Source organism: Quercus robur, chromosome 7 (genome assembly GCF_932294415.1).
Source record: "Quercus robur chromosome 7, dhQueRobu3.1, whole genome shotgun sequence".
NCBI classification, from domain to species: domain Eukaryota; kingdom Viridiplantae; phylum Streptophyta; class Magnoliopsida; order Fagales; family Fagaceae; genus Quercus; species Quercus robur.
The window spans coordinates 18,071,730-18,091,292 of NC_065540.1; the positions used below are offsets into that span (position 1 = coordinate 18,071,730).

The following is a 19,563-nucleotide window of genomic DNA, read 5'->3' on the forward strand; positions in this document are numbered from 1 at the left end:
TTAGACGTACTTTATAGTTTATATAATATTCTTTCATTTCAAGTATAATGATTTGCACTAATACTAAATAATTATATTATAATTTTTTTAATTAAGATGTGTGAAGGTGGAAACTGGTGATTGATTCAAACTGTGAGCGGCGCCTAAACAGGAATTCAGCTCCTGAACATTCCGTAACAACCAAACAAAAACTAATGGCTGGTGGTGGAATAAAAGATTTCTAGTGTATCCCTCTAGGCCATCGAAAGATCTCCACGCGTTAATTTCTATTGCGGCCAAATAATTGAAATGTGCTGAAACATACAAATATATCATTTTCTTTAAGTCAGACATTTTCTCCCTCTCGATTTAGTTAATTAACGCGTTTTAGCTAATTAGTCAGTATTCTACAAATAGCAATTTTAGAGAAGTGTGAACAACCATGAGAACGGTTTACTCCAAGCCTCCAAGACAAGCAACTTTTCAAATATTTTATTTCATAGGATTCTTCAAGATTGCTACTTGTAGAACCCACTTTATTTGTATTCTAGAAACGATTTGTATAGTAACTACTAGCAAACTCAATTGAGTGGGGAAAAATATCATCTTAAAGAAAACCGATTTTTATACGTCTCTATGCCTACTTCAAATCTTTCATTTTCTATTGTTTCCCCTAAATTTTCCAATAATTAAATGTGATATGTGCTAATGCATAAACTTTCACTCATTTTTCTTTTAACCGAACCTCAAATCACAAGCATGTTGTGAAAACTAGTTCTTCCTTCCTAGAGATGATAAATGATCTCAACTCTTAAATAATATTTTGCAGAGACTATAAGTGCAGTATACCACAATTAGGGGTGGAGCCAGGGGGTCGAGGGGGGTAGTTGCCTCCTGGCTCGCCCCAAATATACCTTTAATTATTAAATACCCCTGCCTACTTTTTATTTTTTGGTTTTTTAAATGTCACTTTGTTTCTTTGATCTTGAAACAGAACATAACTTCTAAATGAACTATTGAGGAATCTTAAGTCCTCCACTAGCATGCCTTGCACTGAATTTTTTTTTTAGAAATAATTACAACAAGACTTTTGGCACATTAAATATCACTTAGTATTTAAATGAGTAGCTTTTAATTTTTCAAATTGGTCTCAAATATTATATATTCACATAAATTTGTGTAAGTGTGTATATCATATATAAATTTAGCCCACCCTCAACTCAAATCCTGGCTCTGTCATTGGCACAATCCATCTATCCATTTATGGCTTATAGGATTATTATTTTTAATTAAAACAATTTTGATTAATTGTTAAGATCAAATCATCGTACAAAAGTTCCTCCAAAAAAAAAAAAAAAATCATCGTACAAAGAGTGACTCAATAGCTAGTTTGCTCCACACGAGTTATCAACACTATAATTCTTTTTCACAATGCATGACTAGAGGTATTTCACGGCACTAAACACAACATGTTCTTAAAGCTTGGAATGCCTTTCCATTGTTAAGGGTCAAGTTATGCACAAATGGAAACTTTGAAGGGAATCTTGTGACTTACAAGGTAGGAGGCCTTTCTTGTGATCATCTAGGTCACTATTTGAGTGGTTTTAGTGTTGGGATAAGTATTTTCAATGATCTTATACATAATTATGGATCGCAAGGGAGGGATAAGAGCTAATATGGGATAGAGGTTTACGACACTTTATCCATGAAGTAGAATTTAAAAAAAAAAAAAAAAATCCCCATAAATGTATACTGATGATTTCCACCATAGCTTATGATGTATGAACCTCTTGCATACTAAGGTGTGCAATTTGTACCAAGAAACGAGTATTTGTACAAATTTACTAGTTACATATAAAGCTCATCTAATATTGAGACTGTAGCTATGTTTTGTTATCCCCACATCTTTTGGTAACATATTTTTGACTGGAATATTATATTGGAAACTCATAGTGTGATAAGATATGGAATTATTTGTTGAATTTACTCAAATCCTAAAAGAAGGAATGTGATTTATTAAAAATTTCTAGGAGTGCGTCATTTTGGTGACCATATATGAAAGTCAACCTACCATATATGAAAGTCAACCCTTGTGCATATAGATGCATATCGGCTTGCTTTAGTAGATGGCAATATCTTATGACTAATGTATACTAGCCTCATCACACGCACTCCTCATGTGCGATGAGGTTTATTTATTTATTTTGATTTTAATGTTATTTTTCAATTTGAATTTATCTATTGTTAGTGAGATTACATAGAAATGAATTTTTAAGAAACTAAAATTTATGATTTGAAATTGAGTAACTGATGGGTTTAGTGTGCGTTAGTTTTTAGGGAAAAAATGTATCAAACCTCTTCCATACTAAGGTGTGCAATTTGTACCAAGAAATGAGTATTTGTACAAATTTACTAGTTACATATGAAGCTCATCTAATATTGAAACTGTAGCTATGTTTTGTTATCCCCACATCTTTGGGTAACATATTTTTGACCGGAATACTATATTGGAAACTCATAGTGTGATAGGATATGGACTTAATTTGTTGAATTTACTCAAATCCTAAAAGAAGGAATGTGATTTATTAAAATTTTCTAGGAGTGTGTCATTTTGGTGAGTATATAGGAAAGCCCACCCACCATATATGAAAGTCAACCCTTGTGTTAGTGAGGTTCCTAACCCTTGTGTTAGTGAGGTTACATAGGAAGGAATTTTTAAGAAACTAAAATTTAAGATTTAAAATGGAGTAAACTAATGGATTTAATGTGTGCTAGTTTTTAGGAAAAATGTATTAAATATGCGTGAGATATATTTAAATATAAAGTGCTAATTTTTAGGAAAAAAGTTTATTTGGTAGTTTTTTTTTTTTTTTTTAATTTTGTTGAATTACAATTTTAACCCCTTTTTTTTTATTTTAGATAAGGATTATCTAAATAGATTAGGGGTATTTTTGACAAATTTTGAAATTATAACTGTGGGGACCGGCCCAAAATAACAGGTTGGCTGGGCCCTAAGCTTGTCCGAGGACGCAGCCCATTCGAGGAGTCAGCGTGGCCCAAGCAATTCTTATTCAGGCCCACTGGGACAAAGAGAACATGTCTGATGAGTAATTTCTTCTCGGATACTGCAAAACTCGGAGCAAAGGTACATCCAAGCCACTATAGTCTATCTTCCAAATACTTAAAAAGGAAGGAAACCCGAAATATCTCAACAAAGGCTGCCACCACCACATTAAATGCATTACAACTACTCTCCTGACTGCATTAATGAGGAGAAGACCCCTGAACATTGCTATCTTGGCTATCGCAACTCACAAAGAATTGAGAGGGGTTTCTGATGGGACAGGTGCTCAAGTGGGGGTTTGGATGATTAACAAGTGTAAAGCCCAGATGATTGGAAATGACCTATATAATATGTAAAGGTCCCCCAAGAGAAGGGACGGCAAAAAAAGGGAGAGACTATGATAGAGAAGTCTTACGGCATTGATCTGTATCTATGAATCAAGTTTTTAGCCTTATCATTTCTGGAGACCTTTCTACACAGTGGCATTTTTGTTCTTGTTTGTGTATTCCCTTAACCCATGTATCAAACCGTTTAAACTAACTGAAACCGAGTTCTTTAGCCCATACTCTACAAAAATTCATTGTGTGGGACTTTTTGGACCAAGACTTGAGCAACAAGGATTGGGTCACCAAATTGTTCACCTACAATAACTAATTTTCTGAATCCTCTTAATATATAGAAATAATTCAAACAATGCCCTTACTTACTATATTTTTGACATTTTTATTGTATAGTTATCTTTTATTGTATAATATTTTACATGTTTTAATCTTGTTTGTTTAATATATCATATTTACTCCTTGATTAAAAAAAGAAAAAAAGAGCGCGTAGATTACATGTTAAATCTTACAATTTAGAGGTGTTTTCAAATTTAACACCTCAATTTTGAAAATTTTAAAACAAAACTTTATACTTTTTAAAAACGTTTCAATTCAAATCATGAATTTCTTTTATTAAAAAAAAAAATCATGAATTTCTTATGCATGAAGCTGTTAACAAACAATATTCAAACGAAATGATGGCATGGGGCTTGGATTGAACACATTTTTGAAATAATCATACAGCGAAAACCCTTTTCTTTAAGTAAATTATTTTATGTTAGTGATATCTCCATAAATTTAGGAAAAAAAAAAAAAATCAGACTATAGAGGTAATTGGGCTAAATAGGGAAAGAGGGGTAAATGAGGGCCCATCTTGTTGGGCTATTGATGGGTCTGAATAAAATGGCAATAAAAAAGGGATTGAGATCCTGTGGGTTGCAATAGTACTAGTCTCGGTCTTTGATTTAATCCAACGGCTATAAGACTTTAAGGCTCGATTTCCATAGAAGAGTGAAGACGAATGAGTGAACAAAGTGAAGAAGAAGAAGAAAGAAGAAGGATCTAACTGAAGAAGAAGAAAAAGAAGAATCTGATCGATGTACTTGAGCAAAGTTGATATTCCTCTCTAATCATGCGTTGCTGGGTTTTTCTTTGCTCTTCTCTCTATATCCAAGCTTTTATGGGTTTTATGTTTTTATAGAACTCGAGTTTCACGTGGATAATTTTTTCCCCTTAGTTGTGCTAGCATATGGAACCCTAGTCTCTAAGACTCGATTTGCTACGTTGCTAATTAATGAAATTGTTAGCAAAATAATGTTATTTTGCAAAAAAATTGATGTCCCACACACAGCAAGGTTTGGTTGAAGAGACAAATTTTGAAATTTGGTGAATTTGAGTGTCCGTTTGGAAACAGTTTATTTAGTTAAAGTTGAAAATTTTTTGTTAAAAATACTGTAAATAAAAATAAAAGTTAATTGAATGGTAGAATGAGACTTATAAATAGTTAAAATATATATATATATATATATATACTGCACGCAAAATAAGCTGAAAAATTAAGCTGATTGCACACTGAGAAGGGAAGCAAAAGGGAAGAAAGTGGTGGAGTAAAAACTTAGTGAGACACGGATTGATGACGTGGAAATTTCTTACAGCCGTTGGATTAAATCAAAGGCTGAGATTAGAACTATGGCGCCCGGGCAATACCCTAAGTACACGGGATTTCAATCCGTAAAACAGAACAGCATTCGGACATATTTATCTAGGAGACGAGGTAGCAGACAGAGAGAGAGAGAGAGAGAGAGAGAGAGATATCTGAGGATGTCGTGGGTGTGGGTGCAAGCAACACTGCCTCTTGGAATCATAGGCGGAATGCTCTGTGCTATGGGACATATTCAGTATAACATTCACAAATTCACTTATGGCCGCGTATGTCTTTTTTTAGCTTCTTCTTTCATTCGTTATAGATCTATGAATTGTTAGATAGTAATTCAAGTCTCGGACTACTACTAATGTTTAATAATAAATCGATGGGAATTTAATTTGAGACAGCCAAAGCACGTCTGCGGCGACTTGTGGGATACGGCTATGGAACGGAGGGACAAGAAGGTCATCGAGAAATTCACTGCTGCTTCTCATAATTAGCTTAACAAACCCCACTAATTCAAGCTTTCCCTCCCTTTCTGGTAATTTTTTTGTTTTGTTTTGTTTATGTTGTTCTGATTTCGGTTTTTGATTTTTAGGATTTTGTTTTCATTTCTTTAAGTTTAATCTAATTGGCTCCTCTAGCTAGTGTTAAGGTAATTAGATGTTATTGAGGTTGTATTAAGTGGGATAATAAGTATTAAGTGGGTTGTTGTTACGACTTACGAGCTTACATAGATTGAGTATGTTGGATTGGTTTACAAGTGGGGATTAATTTTGGTTAAGAGATATAAGAAGAGTAAAGTTTGCTTCGAGGAAAAACTTTACTTAGTAATGGTGTAATTCCATTACAAGGCGTTATCCTTCTCCAATCTTCAATTTTCCAATAAATAAACATAAAATGTGCTAATGCATAAATTCTCACTCCCTTTTCTTTTAGCCGAACCTCAAATCTCAAGCATTTGACTAGAGGCACTCCACGACACTGAAACAACATGTTCTTAAAGCGTGGATTATCTTCCCATTTTGAAGGGTTAAGTTACACACAAATGGCAACTTTGAAGGGAACAATGGCCCTTTTGAGGTAGGAGACCTTTCTCGTGATTATCTAGGTCACTATTTGAGTGGTTTTAGTGTCTGAATAGGTATTTCCAATGATCATATAACATAACTAGCCCTCATCACATGCTTTGTGTGTGCTATGAGTCTTTTTTTTTTTTTTTGGGTCTAATGTCATCATTTTCCTTTTTAATTTTTAAATTTTGGATAAGTTTGTTTTGAAAACATAGATTAGTAGGAGAGTGTCCTATTTTGTAGGCATTTTAAGTGGGGTTGGAGATGGATGAGGGTTTTTTTTTTTTTTTTTTTTTTGTGTCTAATATCATCATTTTCCTTTATTTTTTTATTTATAAATTTTGGATAAGTTTGTTTTTAAAAACATGGATTAGTAGAGAGTGTCCTATTTTGTAGGCATTTTAAGTGGAGTTAGAGATATATTTTTACTGGGTTGTCCTCAAGTTTTTTCCATGTTAAACCTAAGGTTTAGGGGTATTTCTGAATCACATAAAAGTCCAATTCAAAGAGGGGAATCCTTTTTTAGATAGTATAGAAGATTATGGAATGCAAGGGTGGGATTAGAGCTAATATGGGATTTAGGTTTCCATTTTAAGGTGTGCCATTTGTACCAGGAAACGAGTATTTGTACAAGTGTACTAGTTACGTATAAAGCTCATCTAGTGGAGACTATAGCTATGTTTTGTGATCCCCACATCTTTGGGTATATATTTTTAATGAAATATTCTATTAGGAAACTCACAGTGTGATAAAATATGAACTTATCTATTGAATTCACTCAAATCTTAAAAAGAGGGGATGTGATCTATTAAAACTTTCTAGGAGTGTGTCATTTCTAGAAGATTGGTGAGTGTACACCCACCATATAGGGAAGCCAACCCTTGTACATATTGACTTGCTTTAGTAGATGGCAATATCTTATGACTAATGCATATAATTCAAACCACACCCTTACTTACCATATTTTTGACCTTTTTACTGTATAGTTATCTTGTATTGTATAATATTCTACATGTTGTAATCTTGTTTGTTTAATATGTCATATTTACTCCTTGATTAAAAAAAAAAAAAAGAGAGCATAAATTATATGTTAAATCTTCTAATTTAGAGGTGTTTTCAAATTTATCACCTCAATTTTGAAAATTTTAAAATTAAACTCTGTATTTCTAAAAACGCTTCAATTCAAATCATGAATTTCTTACGCACAAAGCTGTGAACAAACAATATTCAAATGAAATGATGGCATGCGGCTTGGATCAAACACATTTTTGTAATAATCATATAACAAAAACCCTTTTCTTTAAGTAAATTATTTTTATGTTAATGATATCTCCATAAATTTAATTTGAAAAAAAAAAAAAAAAAATCAGACTCTAGGGGTAATTGGGCTAAACAGGGAAAGAGAACAAGGAGGGTAAATGAGGGCCCGTCTTGTTGGGCTGTTGATGGGTCTGAATAAAATGGCAATTCGGGCATTATTATCTAGGAGACGAGGTAGCAGAGAGAGCATACGAAGCTAAAAAAACAATCTATCAGAGAGAGAGAGAGAGAGAGAGAGAGAGATCTGAGGATGTCGTGGAGATGGCTGGAAGCAGCACTGCCTCTTGGAATCATAGCAGGATTGCTCTGTACTATAGGACAGCTTGAGTATCGCATTCACAAAGCCTATCATGGCCGCGTATGTATTTTTTTTTAACTTATTAGCTTCTTTCATTCATTATAGATCTATGCATTGTTAGATAATTCAAATCTCGGACTACTACTAATGTTAATAAATCGATGGGAATTTAATTTGAGACAGCCAAAGCACGTCGGCGGCGACGACTTGTGGGATAAGGCTATGGTACAGAGGGACAAGAAGATCATCGAGAAGTTCACTGCTGCTTCTCATAATTAGCCTAACAAACCCCACTAAATCAAGCTTTCCCTCCCTTTCTGGTATTTTTTTTTTTGTTTTGTTTATGTTCTTCTGATTTCGGTTTTGTTTTTTAGGGTTTTGTTTTCATTTCTTTAATCTAATTGGCTCCTCTAGCTAGTGTTAAGGTAATTAGATGTTATTGAGGTTGTACTCGATAGTGGAATAATAACTATTAAGTGGGTTGTTGTTACGAGCTTACTTTACGTAATAGATTGAGTATATTGGATTGGTTTACAAGTGGGGATTAATTTTGGTTAAGAGATATAGGAAGAGTAAAGTTTGCTTTGAGGAAAAATGACACCTCTAAGTTAGACTAGTTTACAATTTGTAAATTAGGATAATAAGTTGGACTATGTGGAAGGGATTTGACAGCTAATGATTTGATTGAAGCTGGTAATTGAGGATAAATCATTTTTTTGCAACTTTCGCATGCTCGGGATATGGCATTCATGAATGATAATTTACGCTTGTTATTATAGTTAATAAGTCATATTAATCACCAATGAGTTCTAGCACAAAATAACCCCCCTCCCCCCCCCCCCCCCCCCCCCCCCCACCAATAAAAAAAACACCCACACACACATAGGCACACCGGGGGAAGAGAAAGAGCAAACTGTTTGTTCCTTGGTTTTTGTGAGTGTGTGTGTGCGTGATTTTTTTTTTTTTTTTGTGGGGGTTGGGGGGCAGAGGGTGTGGTGGTGGAGGGAGTTGGGTTCCATGTTTTACAGTAGCATTCTCAAGTACATGTAGACCAGAAAGCCATTATGCATTTGTTTACAGCCAAGGTCTCAAACTTTTACAAAAATTGATTTGTATTTCCTTTTCAAACTGATATTAAATTTGTAACACTAAAATTGATTCAGAAGTTTTATCTTTAGAACCTTTTATCAAATATTAATTGTAGGTTACTTAAGGGCCCGTTTGGATTGAGGGAGTGGGAGTGAAGGGTAGTAGAGTTGAGTTGAGTGAAAATAGGCTAATTTAAGGCCAATTCTACTCTACTCCCCCTCAATCCAAATGGACCATAAGTTTAATCACTATGATGTTATGACAAGTTTTGGAAGAACTTTACTGCTGCTTTGCAGCATTTCTTAAAAAGATCGTATTTCTAATAGGTTAATGCCCTTCTGGTTAATGTGCTTCTGATGCTTTGATCATTCCATCTAAACCTTTAATGCGTTGAGTGGCTGGTAATTATTCTTATTTAATGTAAATTTCCATTTTTTTTTCTTCGTATTTTGCATACAATTTTATTTTTTATTTATTTTTATTAGGAAGGTTGTAACATTAGTAGGTTTGAGATAGACTTATGTAGGACAAAGGGAATAGAAGCCAAATCAGATCTGGAATTCCTGGACAGCTTGGATTTTGAGGAATTAGGGTTAAGGCTTGGTGGGGAAAAGGCTGGAATATAGTTGTTTTAATGATCAAAAGGAATAGTGGGCTGTTTGTAGGTTATTTGGGCTATTTGATGGATGAGCAGTATGAGCAGTTTAGGGTCTTTAATGTTTTGGATTTTAGGGTTTTGAAAGTGACAAATCAATGTGTGGTTAATTGAATTCAAGTTCCTGGAGATTTAAAAATATAGAAGAAAAAAAATGATAAACTTCTAGGCATCACACCTAGTATTTCCTTAGCATCACATTTGGGGGAAGGTTCTATCACATAAATTACAAAACTTAAATAACACTTCTTAACTTATGAAAATTTAGAAAACTTATACAGAAAGCGTTACATCCATATAAATAGATGCCTAACACCTTTTCCCAGTGGAACTTTCTTGAAATCCTAACAAGAGTTAACCAGAACTTTCTTTGGGGATCTACTGCTGAAAAAAGAAAGCTCCATTTAGTAAATTGGGACGCGTTAATTCTTCCAAGGGATATTAGTGGACCTGGCCTCTATGCCTCTGGAACCAGAAATCTGCCCCTTTTAGCTAAATTGAACAGGAAATTCTTACTGAAGCTGATTCTCTTTGGGCCTGTGTGCTAAAGCCAAATACCTTAACATCCGTCACACCTTTTCACCCTGGTCAGCTAAGAGAACTGTTTGAGAACTTAGGCTGCCTGTAAAGCGGGTAAATCGCTCCTAGACTATGGCCTCAGGAAAGTTGTAAACTCTTTAAGCAGCACCCTTTTTTGGCATGATAACTGGTCTTCTCTCAGCACTTTTCGATCCTGTATATCAGGACCTCTTAACCTCAATGAGGAAAAAACTTTTATCAATCAAGTGCTGGATGAAAGTAAACAATGGGATTGGCGCTTCCTCTCTTTTATCTTACCAAGATCCATTACAGATATTCTGCAGGCTATTCCCTTTAACCTTATCTCCTCAAGTAGTGATACCTTAGCCTGGGGTCTCACTAAGGATGACAATTTCTCCCTCAAGTCTGCCTACTTCTCGACAAAAGCTTTAAATCCTTTGAACACACCACCCCCCCGGCCCTCCTCTTCCTTTTCTGCTAGTTGGGTTTGAAAGAAAAGGCATCCCAAAGAATATAAATTTTTCTTTGGGCATGCTCTTACAACAGCATCCCTGTGCTAGAAGTTCTGGGGTCAAGGTTTCAACCTTGACCGTACTTTTCCCATTTGTAATTGTCATGCTGAATCTATTATCCATCTCTTACGGGATCACCAATTCTCAACCACCTTCTGGAATGACCTTGGCATCCCCTCTAGACTAAAGCCATCCTTCTCCTTGCCTCGTTCTGACTGGCTGCATCTGAATGGCACCTCCAATTCCCCCTCTATTCACCACTACATTACTTGGTGTACCTTATTTCTCTTTGGCCCTTGGAATCTGGTTGCTTTCCAAGCAAAAACGCCCAATTCCACTCGGGCCAAGGAGTGTGTTTTGAAGGCAGTTGAGTTTCACTACTTAACCTCCAACAAAGTCCCCTCTCGACCCAGATCCACCTCTTATATTTGTTGGGTCAAGCCTCCCTTGGGTTGGAGTAAGCTGAAAACTGAGGCTTCAGTTTCCTCCAATCCCCACTTCGCTGGTGGTGGTGGTGGCCTTCTTTGTAACTCCAATGGGGATTGGATTCGTGGCGTCTCTCATTCTATTGGGTCAACTTCCATCCTCCTTGCTGAACTTTGGGCACTAAGAGATGGATTAATTATGGCTAGATCTCCTGGGATTCAGAAGATCATTGTTAATGTGGATGCCTCTGATATTAATTCCCTTGTTTTTAGCTCTAACTCTGTTAATAGACTAACCCAGCCTCCTGTGGCTGACTGCTGACTGCAGGGCCATTCTCCAAGTTTTCCAACATGTGAAACTTGAACACTGCTACAGAGAGGCTAAAACAGAGCAGTTGACACTCTTGCAAAAATTAGTTGTAGTCAACCTGAGCCTTTTATTTATTATATTCAGCCTCCTCCTGTTGATTTAGAGGCTTTATCTTCAGACTGTATTTCTGTACCTATTCCCCAACCTGTTTGGGCTATCTTTTAATGATTAATAGACTCCTTCATTACCAAAAAAAAAAAAAAACCTAATAAAGTTGGACTCCTAGGCTTTTACTACTAAGCCCAAACTAAGTAACTAAACTCAAACAAAACCAAAATAAGACCAAATAGACTATTAGTACAACCTATCCCTAGAAACAAGAAAATTATAAAATTGCCCGACACTTAAAATTGAATAAAAGTACAAGAAATCTGATCAGAACTATTAACTCCCAACAATATAATTAAAATAAAACTCCTGAAAGCCAAGAGCCTTGTTGTTCAATTGGCACCTTTTGGTGTCTCTAATGGAGATGTCTTGGGTTCAAATTCTCCATCTGCATCGTTTTAGCTATAAAAAATAAAAATCCTAATCTACTAACAAGCTTCCATTAAAAACTCCCATGTACCCTTGGCATCAATTTCTCATGTGCCAAATTAATGCTTGGTATTAGAATTAGTTTTGGTATGCCTTTTATATGCCTTTAACAATTACTGCCACAATCCCCCATCGCTAAATGCTGCCCTGTTACTTAAAGAGGGAGAGTCACTGTGCGTTTATGGTATAGCAATCATAATTAAATATTAGCAGGTGCAATGTACAATTGGGACCATGGAGGGTCAGATAGCCTCCCTTTTTTGGTTTCTTGAATATACATAATATTCCATTGGAGGGTCAGATCAATCATACAAGAACTTATATGACTCTTAGGTGAGTACAGGTTTCGTCTTAAATATTGAAAAGTATAAGACTCAACGTTTAGTGTCTTCCCCCACCTCTTTTTTGGCTTGTTTTGTCAACCTAGAGGAAAAGCTGATTCTTGTTTGACTTTTATTTTCACCCAAAAATTCTCTCTCTCAAAGAAATTTAACCAAATGGATTGTTTAAGTTGAGTTCCCCCTTGTGTGTTTGTTTGTGTAAAACTGCCAGCTAATTTTCTCTCATAACTATTTAACTTATGATATTTTTATACCCCAAAATGCAGGAAGATTTGCCCGTGAACTGTTGAAGAAAGGAATAAATTGCCAGCAATGCTCGAGAGCAAGTTTGATGTTATTTCCGTTGTCTTTGTATATGAACTTGCATAAAATTTGAACTGTCCTGGGAAAAATACAATCTGTTTCTCCAGTGAATTTACTTATTATGTGGACTATAAATTTGGTTTATTAGCTCTGTTGTATTTTGAGGTGCATGTAACCTACTAGTCTTTTTGTTTGCCAATAAATATTGAGGGTGCTTGAATAAATCTTAACAACTGAATAATAGGCAGATGGGGGAGTTGGAACATTGAAGAAACAGGAGGGTGAGTCCGTGAGTGGTAGAGAGTGAGAAAAACTTGGTTACATTTGTGTTGAAACTTAAATTCCCCCAATTAAATTTAAACACACGACTTCATTGACCTATACAGTACAAACTGTATTATCTTTTTCATGGACAATTAAATATAATGAAGTCATGTATGTATTTGAATTTAATTGAAAAATCTGAGATGTAGTACCTAAGAAATTGTATTTACGTTTTTGCCCATTAAAATATATTATACAAGAGTTAAGAACGGTGAGTTTATTCTCCACATCTACCATACAACATTTTTGCCCATACCGTATTCTTGACAAAAGATCAGACATTCCCGCTGGCATCGTATGGAATTTAAGAAAATACTACCTATGTGACAAATCTAATAACTGCATGATTGTCCTAACAGTTCTTGCAAAATAATAAATTTTCATCAACCACACTCAATTATTTCATATTGTGGAGTTCCAGTTGTAGATACGGCTGAACTAGGTGCATTAATTAATTATATAATATAAGCCAGAGCTTGTTCTTGTCTGGCTCTAGTTTATTCATAGGAAAAGGCCCATATTGTATACCACTTTCAGACAACGACAAATAGAGCCTCTGGTTTTGCTGTCACGTGAGAGTCGTGTTGTTGTCAATTATACTGATGAAGGCCCAGAGTCTATTCAGCATGTATAATTTAAATCTTAGTGATTAAGGAAGATATATGTTAAGTATTAACAATATTTTATATGCACATGTTACAGCTATGTAACCTTTCTTTTGGGTTTTTTTTTTTTTGAACTTTTTACACAAAGCCCTATTTCGAATTCCATGGAGTTGACTAGGAAAAATTATATTAAAAAGTTCCCAAGAAACTATGTTGCAAAATCCAAATTAAATCTGGATCCTAGCAATGTCACTTGGGTTTTGTTTTAGCTTATTATCTAATTGAAGTCGTTTAACTCAAGCTAAACATACTCATAGAAGCAATGAATTCAGACTTTTGACTCTTTGAGTGACACTCACACACACAGGGCATGTATGCATTCCTGGTCCTGGGCAACAACCAAAAACCATGCTATGCGGCCATTATTAATTGCCAGAACACATTTGTAGACGTACATTTTGACCAAAAGAGGAAGCAAAGTGAGTTGTATGGTTGGAATTATTGAGTTGTGGTAGCATTGAATTGATTAGTGATGGTGAATTTTCATCAACGCGGAGCATTTACAGAGTGTGTCCATCAATATTTATTTATTTAGATGAATGAGTCAGAAAAAACTTTATTGATGAATGAAAAGAGAGACAGTGTCCATTGTCCAAATTATATCTATTTGTTTACCTAAGCCTAGGCCCCCAAAGCAACTTGACGGGGTCGCTTACTTGTCTTACGCTACAAGCCGTAATAATAAAACCTCTTTTCATTGTCTTTGTCCCATAATTTGGAAAGCTCTAGCCTTTAAGCAAAGCATGAAAAAAAGTACTTCTCTTTTTCTTTGTTCTTTTTTTTTTTTTTTGTATTTTTTGCTATGATCTGTCGGTGGTTCACTGTAAAATAAGGAGATTACTAGCTGTTCACAACAGTTTGATTAGCAAAATATGGGATACACTTCTAGCATTATAGTATCAATAATAATCAAGAAATCTAATTCAATAGTTAAGATAGTTTATTCGGTGGAAAACGCCTACTCAGGTTGCCTCTTACCCATTTTTTACTTAGCAGAAAAAAATTATAGTTTGTTCGGTGTTGTCAATTTTTTATTGTCAACGCAACGTTCATTATTATTTTAATTGAATTCTTACTTTGTGCTTGATAGGTGAAGACTTTTCTTTTTTTATAATTTGATAATTACAATAGAGGAAGGAAATCTGAATCTTGGAAATGTACCAATTGAGTTACAAAGTTCATGACGTTAGATGACAACTTGAATCATCAAACTTTATTCTCTAAATTGGAGCTATATATTTTTAGAAAGATTTGTCAACTTCTCAATATGCTAATGCGCAGCTAGAGTCCCAATTTTTATTTTATTTTTTATTTTATTGTGAGTCATGCTTTACAAATGACTTAGAAATATTTTCATGCCTTACAAATGACTTAGAATTCATGCCATGGAATAAAATAACCAAAATATCAATCAAGTATTTATTGAGAGTGTCAAAATTTTAAGGTTAGTTATGAAATTCTCAATAATCACTCAAATCAATCATTTTTTGTTGGTTATTCTGTTCTATTTTGAAGTTACAGTTTCTCCTTCTTTCTTAATATTGAATGGAGTGGAGTTGAAGATAGGTGCAGTTAATAACTTCCATTGGTTCCATCAAATGATATTTTTGATGGTGCTAATATGATTCGGCTTTGGGGCCATTTAGTCAGTGAATGCTCATTCTTTGTAAATTGACTAGTGACTACTTTATTATGTTTAAAAGTGAAAAGAATAGAGAAGAAAATTCGCTTAATCATTTTGGATTCGGCCATGTGGAAGTGGAACCTTCATCTCTGATTTTTATTTTAAAAAAAAATGGTCTGCAAGAGCTAGACTGCAAGAAAATCAGGCGCTCCGCTACAACCAACAAATAAAATAAATTGATTTTGAACTGCTCATGCTTTAATTAAGAAAAATGGGATTTCGAACTAAAATTAAAAAAATCACATAAGAACTGAATAATATAGAAAAATAATGATAATAATAATAACTAAAACTCAATGGTAATCAAGCTGAAAAGGACTGACTGTGTTTTCTGGCTATAGTTTATAGTTTTTAAAGTTGTGGTTTGACCGTCGTTCCATTAGAATAGGCGATAGCTATGTATAGGTGCAGTCAAATCACATGGTGTTAGTAAAAACTAAAAACTAGAACCTTACCTGGGGGTCCCTTTCATGGTTCTTTTGCAGAAAATTTTAGCCCCTTTCAAGGGTAGGTGACCACCAGTAGAAGCAGCATGTGTACTGTGTAGGGGCTAGATCTATATTTCATGTGTACAATTATGCCCCGCCAATCAAGCCTGTTCCTTAAGAAAAGTTGTGGTACTAATGACTTTTTCTTTTGTTATAATAGGATTGGCACCACTGATGACTTTATGTAGGAAATTAAATGCTATTGTTAATCACAGTTATTATCAAGGAAGGAATATATCTGGTATGAGTATGACTTTGCTTTTTCTTTTTGTCATTCTCTTGTGTTTAATGTATGTACACTATATACAATATTATTGAACTTCACCATACTCATGATTTGAAGAACACACTAAATTGTACTTTTGACTTGACTTTTAAAGCTTGAGTTTGTTTTCATTTTGATTTATCAATTTGCATCCGTTTTTAAAATGGACATTCTCCATCGCTAATTTGGCTAGTGCCAAAAAAATCATGCCCCTCTCTCCCTTATTTTTAGTCACGGAAATAGTAAGGAATGACCAAGTTTTAAAACGGAATCAAAATTGAGAGACCAAATAAAATAATCCCAAACTTTGCCACTCATAGCTGTCTAAATCAATTTAGACTTGAGAAGGCTATGCTATATTTGCCAGGAAACAAAAGTAGGAATTGGTTAAAAAAATAAAGACAAGAAACAGCTTAGAAATCAAAATGCTCTCCATGTACCTAACCTTGGCCTTGTTTTTATCTGGTTCAGAAAGAATCCCCTCACCAAGAGAGATCTTCAAACCAATAATTTCAGCAGCTCAGCTCAGGTGCCTACAGGTTTAAGAAAGTTTAAAGAAGGTATTAGAGATAAGGCAAAATGTGTCTTAAGGCTCGCTTCAAAATAACTTGATATGAATTCACTTTAAAGCCAGGGCCTGTTCAAGAAATAGATAAGTGAATAGGAAGTGAAGGATGAACGAAACCAATAATTAAAGGCAGAGGAGTTGAGAACACTGCCTTGCCCAGATCATAATCACTGTTAGAATTGATTTTTGTAGTGCATTCCTTAGACATCAATAGCAACAAAGCCGGAAAGAAAGGAATCCAAATTTTTTTTATTCCTTGTCAATGGGACAACTAAATTCATCACATATAAAATCACTTTGGGGCTACACACCACAATGAATCATAAAACTATGGACGACTTTGTGAGTGAAACTGATTACACAAAAATCCTATATTACCACACTAAAACAAACAGCCTACAAAGAAACAAAGAGGCGAAAAGACACCACCGAAAAAAGAAGAGAAAAAAAGGTGTGACTGGAAGAATTTCTGAATACAGGAAATGAACTTGAATATGAATGGTAGTTCGATGACGGTGGAAGCTTGTACAAACTGTGGGATTCAGGGCGCATATTCACTTTCGAGGACTGGTTGTGTTCTTGTCACCGTTGCAGCGGGAGCTTTTGTATTCCCAACCATGGTCATATGCAGAGCTTCTCCTACATCTGCAGCCCTCTCCATCTGTTGCATTTTCTTCCTGTTCTTGTACTTCTGTGCCCACAGAACCAGGAATGCCAATAACGCCAACAACGCTAGTCCACCCAGCACAGATCCCACAATTATCCCAACTTTTGAACTCTTCTTCTTTTCTTCAACAACTGGTGGTCCACTTGGTGTAGGAGAAATTGGCGCTGGAGAAGGAGCAATAGACTCAACCACAATAGAGAAATGCCCTTGTTGAATCGTTGAACACGTATTAACTGATGCCAGATTACTGATATTGACCAGACCTTCTAAGTCAAACCAAGCACACTTAGCAACAGCCCCATTTGGGGCTGACTGCACTTCTGGAAATTTAATCGATATGGGATCTCTGGTTGCCGTAATATTCAACTCTGGTAAATTTGTAGCAAACAGATTTGATGCATTATAAGCAAGAAGACCCAACACTGGAGTTAAGTGTGTGTAACCAGGCACTGTGTAATACCTCATAGACCAATTGCCCAAGTTCTGGTAGACCAAAACAAGTCTCTCCACATACGGCTTCTCACCAACGCCCATGGGAATCACAAACTCTTTGTACATTTGAACACCTTTTCTGTATAAGCTACCACTCCTGAGCCTCATTGCTGAAATCTTGATCCCAGTCAAATTTGGGGGAACCTTCCCATCAAAGGGAATGCCGGTCTTTGGATGACGATCAAAAGCTCTGTAAGCATAGTCTTGGAGCAGCACATCCAGAGCATGGGCGGAAGTTGCTGAAGGGGCAGTAATAGATTGAGCCCTAAGTACCGGCAGCCGGAAGAACCACACCAGAAGAATAAGCATCGAGAGACTTCGAAGAAGAAGCCCCATCGATGCTGCTTTGGAATATTTAACAAAATTCAACTCAATGCCACTGAAAATTTGACCTGGTAAAATCCCCCAGAGTGTATCCAGATAGTCAACACCAAAATGTATATTTACTTTTAATAGTTCAGATCCAAAGAATAATAACTGAAATATGGAAATCTTTGGAAATAAGCTTGAAAATCATTGGTCTCAGCTCAGCCTTGTAAATCTCATATACTTGGAGTCCCGTCTGTATATAATAAATGAAAAACAACGGGTAGTGGAAGAGTATAAAGACAAAATATATTCTCGGTTGGGGTGGCTGAGATTGTTTTAAAGCGGCTTTGAAGGTTTCAACCGTTGCAAACCCCTCAGTAGCCTCAGCCTCAGAATACCTTTATCTCCCTTTTGGAATTTGGAATCCTTGTAAAAGAAGCTCTCAAAGACTTGGGAAGAATCTTTTCTTAAATATTTCATTTCTCCAAGGAGTTGAAAACCTGATTCCTCGCCATTTCCCCATTAACAGCAGATTAAACCAAACAATAATTGAGATTGAAGGCAAAGCTAAAAATATATTCACTTAACAGAGAAATCTACTTCTTCAAGGCTCAAACGGTCACACCCAAAAAACAAAAGACCAAAACCAATACCAAGACCCCCAACAAGTAATTACTACAATAAAATTTCTATATTTGGACCACGAAGAATCAAATGAAATTAAATACCTGATCTTTGTAAGAATTAGGATGCTGGGGTTTCAACGGAAAACCCTAAATCTTCGCCAAGGTGTCAGGGACCGACCCAACAACAATGTCCAAACCAAAGTACCTCTTTTTTTTTTTTCCTCTCTCACTAAGCAAAACATGCAAAACCCAAATCCTCTTTCACATAAAAACCGCCAATGGTAACAATTTCTGAAGACCCCAAAATAAATTACCCACCAGAAAACGCGTAAATCAGCAGAATCTTCATTCACTTTTTGGGGCAAAAGATCACAGAAAACTAACACCAACCCATTTCAACAGAGTTCTCAAACAGCCTGCATTTTGACAAAATCTGAAAGACAACTCAGAGACAGACGTAGTTGGTGCTGATTATCAAAGAGTGGACAAGGGATCCAAAGCTTTTCCACAAAAAACACTGTTGGTGCTTGTCTTTACCTGCTATGCCCAAAAAAAACTCGTGATGTAATGGAAATGGGTGAGAGAGAAGTGAGTCAGTCTTGAAAACAGAGTCAAATAAAAGACCAGAAGAGAAATGGGTTTCCAACTTTCAACTAAGGAAGTTAGAAAGACAGAAATTTTGGTGAGAAAATTAAGAATCTGATAGAGGAAAAAGATAAGCCTCTGGGGTATGCAGGTGGCCAGGCCAGCAGAGATGGACCGGTGTGGAAGTGAATATAAAAAAATAATGACACACTCACACATAAAGGAAAGTAAAGAAACACAGATTAGCAAATTTTCTACTAATTTATTAAATTCGCTTACAAGCTCTTTTTTTTTTTTTTTTTTTTTTTTTTTTGTTTTTTTGACATCTAGCTACCACTGTAGCACAACAAAACAATGTCTTTGGACCGTGCCAATAAACCTTTTTCGTTTACTCTTCATTCGCTCAATTATTAATTCAT

General features: G+C 35.4%; 2 protein-coding genes across 2 annotated transcripts; one reads left to right on the forward strand and one right to left on the reverse strand.

Moving 5' to 3' along the window:
- The first annotated feature begins 5,095 nt into the window (after positions 1-5,095).
- Positions 5,096-12,629, forward strand: LOC126692596 (NADH dehydrogenase [ubiquinone] 1 alpha subcomplex subunit 1). The gene is made up of 3 exons (XM_050388261.1): positions 5,096-5,292; positions 5,416-5,549; positions 12,435-12,629. Exons 1-2 carry the CDS (start codon positions 5,185-5,187, stop codon positions 5,506-5,508), a joined length of 201 nt encoding a protein of 66 aa, XP_050244218.1. The 5' UTR covers positions 5,096-5,184; the 3' UTR covers positions 5,509-5,549; positions 12,435-12,629.
- A 4,065-nt stretch (positions 12,630-16,694) lies between these two features.
- LOC126692597 (uncharacterized) lies at positions 16,695-19,356 on the reverse strand. Its single transcript, XM_050388262.1, has 2 exons — positions 18,662-19,356; positions 16,695-18,433 (listed from the first exon to the last, which is right to left on the reverse strand). Exon 2 carries the CDS (start codon positions 17,958-17,960, stop codon positions 17,007-17,009), a length of 954 nt encoding a protein of 317 aa, XP_050244219.1. The 5' UTR covers positions 17,961-18,433; positions 18,662-19,356; the 3' UTR covers positions 16,695-17,006.
- Between the last annotated feature and the right edge of the window lie 207 nt (positions 19,357-19,563).

Bases quoted from the DNA above. Each gene is read 5' to 3' on its own strand.
- LOC126692596 (XM_050388261.1), top strand. From the start codon at position 5,185: ATGTCGTGGGTGTGGGTGCAAGCAACACTGCCTCTTGGAATCATAGGC. The intron at 5,293-5,415 runs GTATGTCTTTTT...AATTTGAGACAG, and splicing joins ACAAATTCACTTATGGCCGC to CCAAAGCACGTCTGCGGCGA.
- LOC126692597 (XM_050388262.1), bottom strand. From the start codon at position 17,960: ATGGGGCTTCTTCTTCGAAGTCTCTCGATGCTTATTCTTCTGGTGTGG.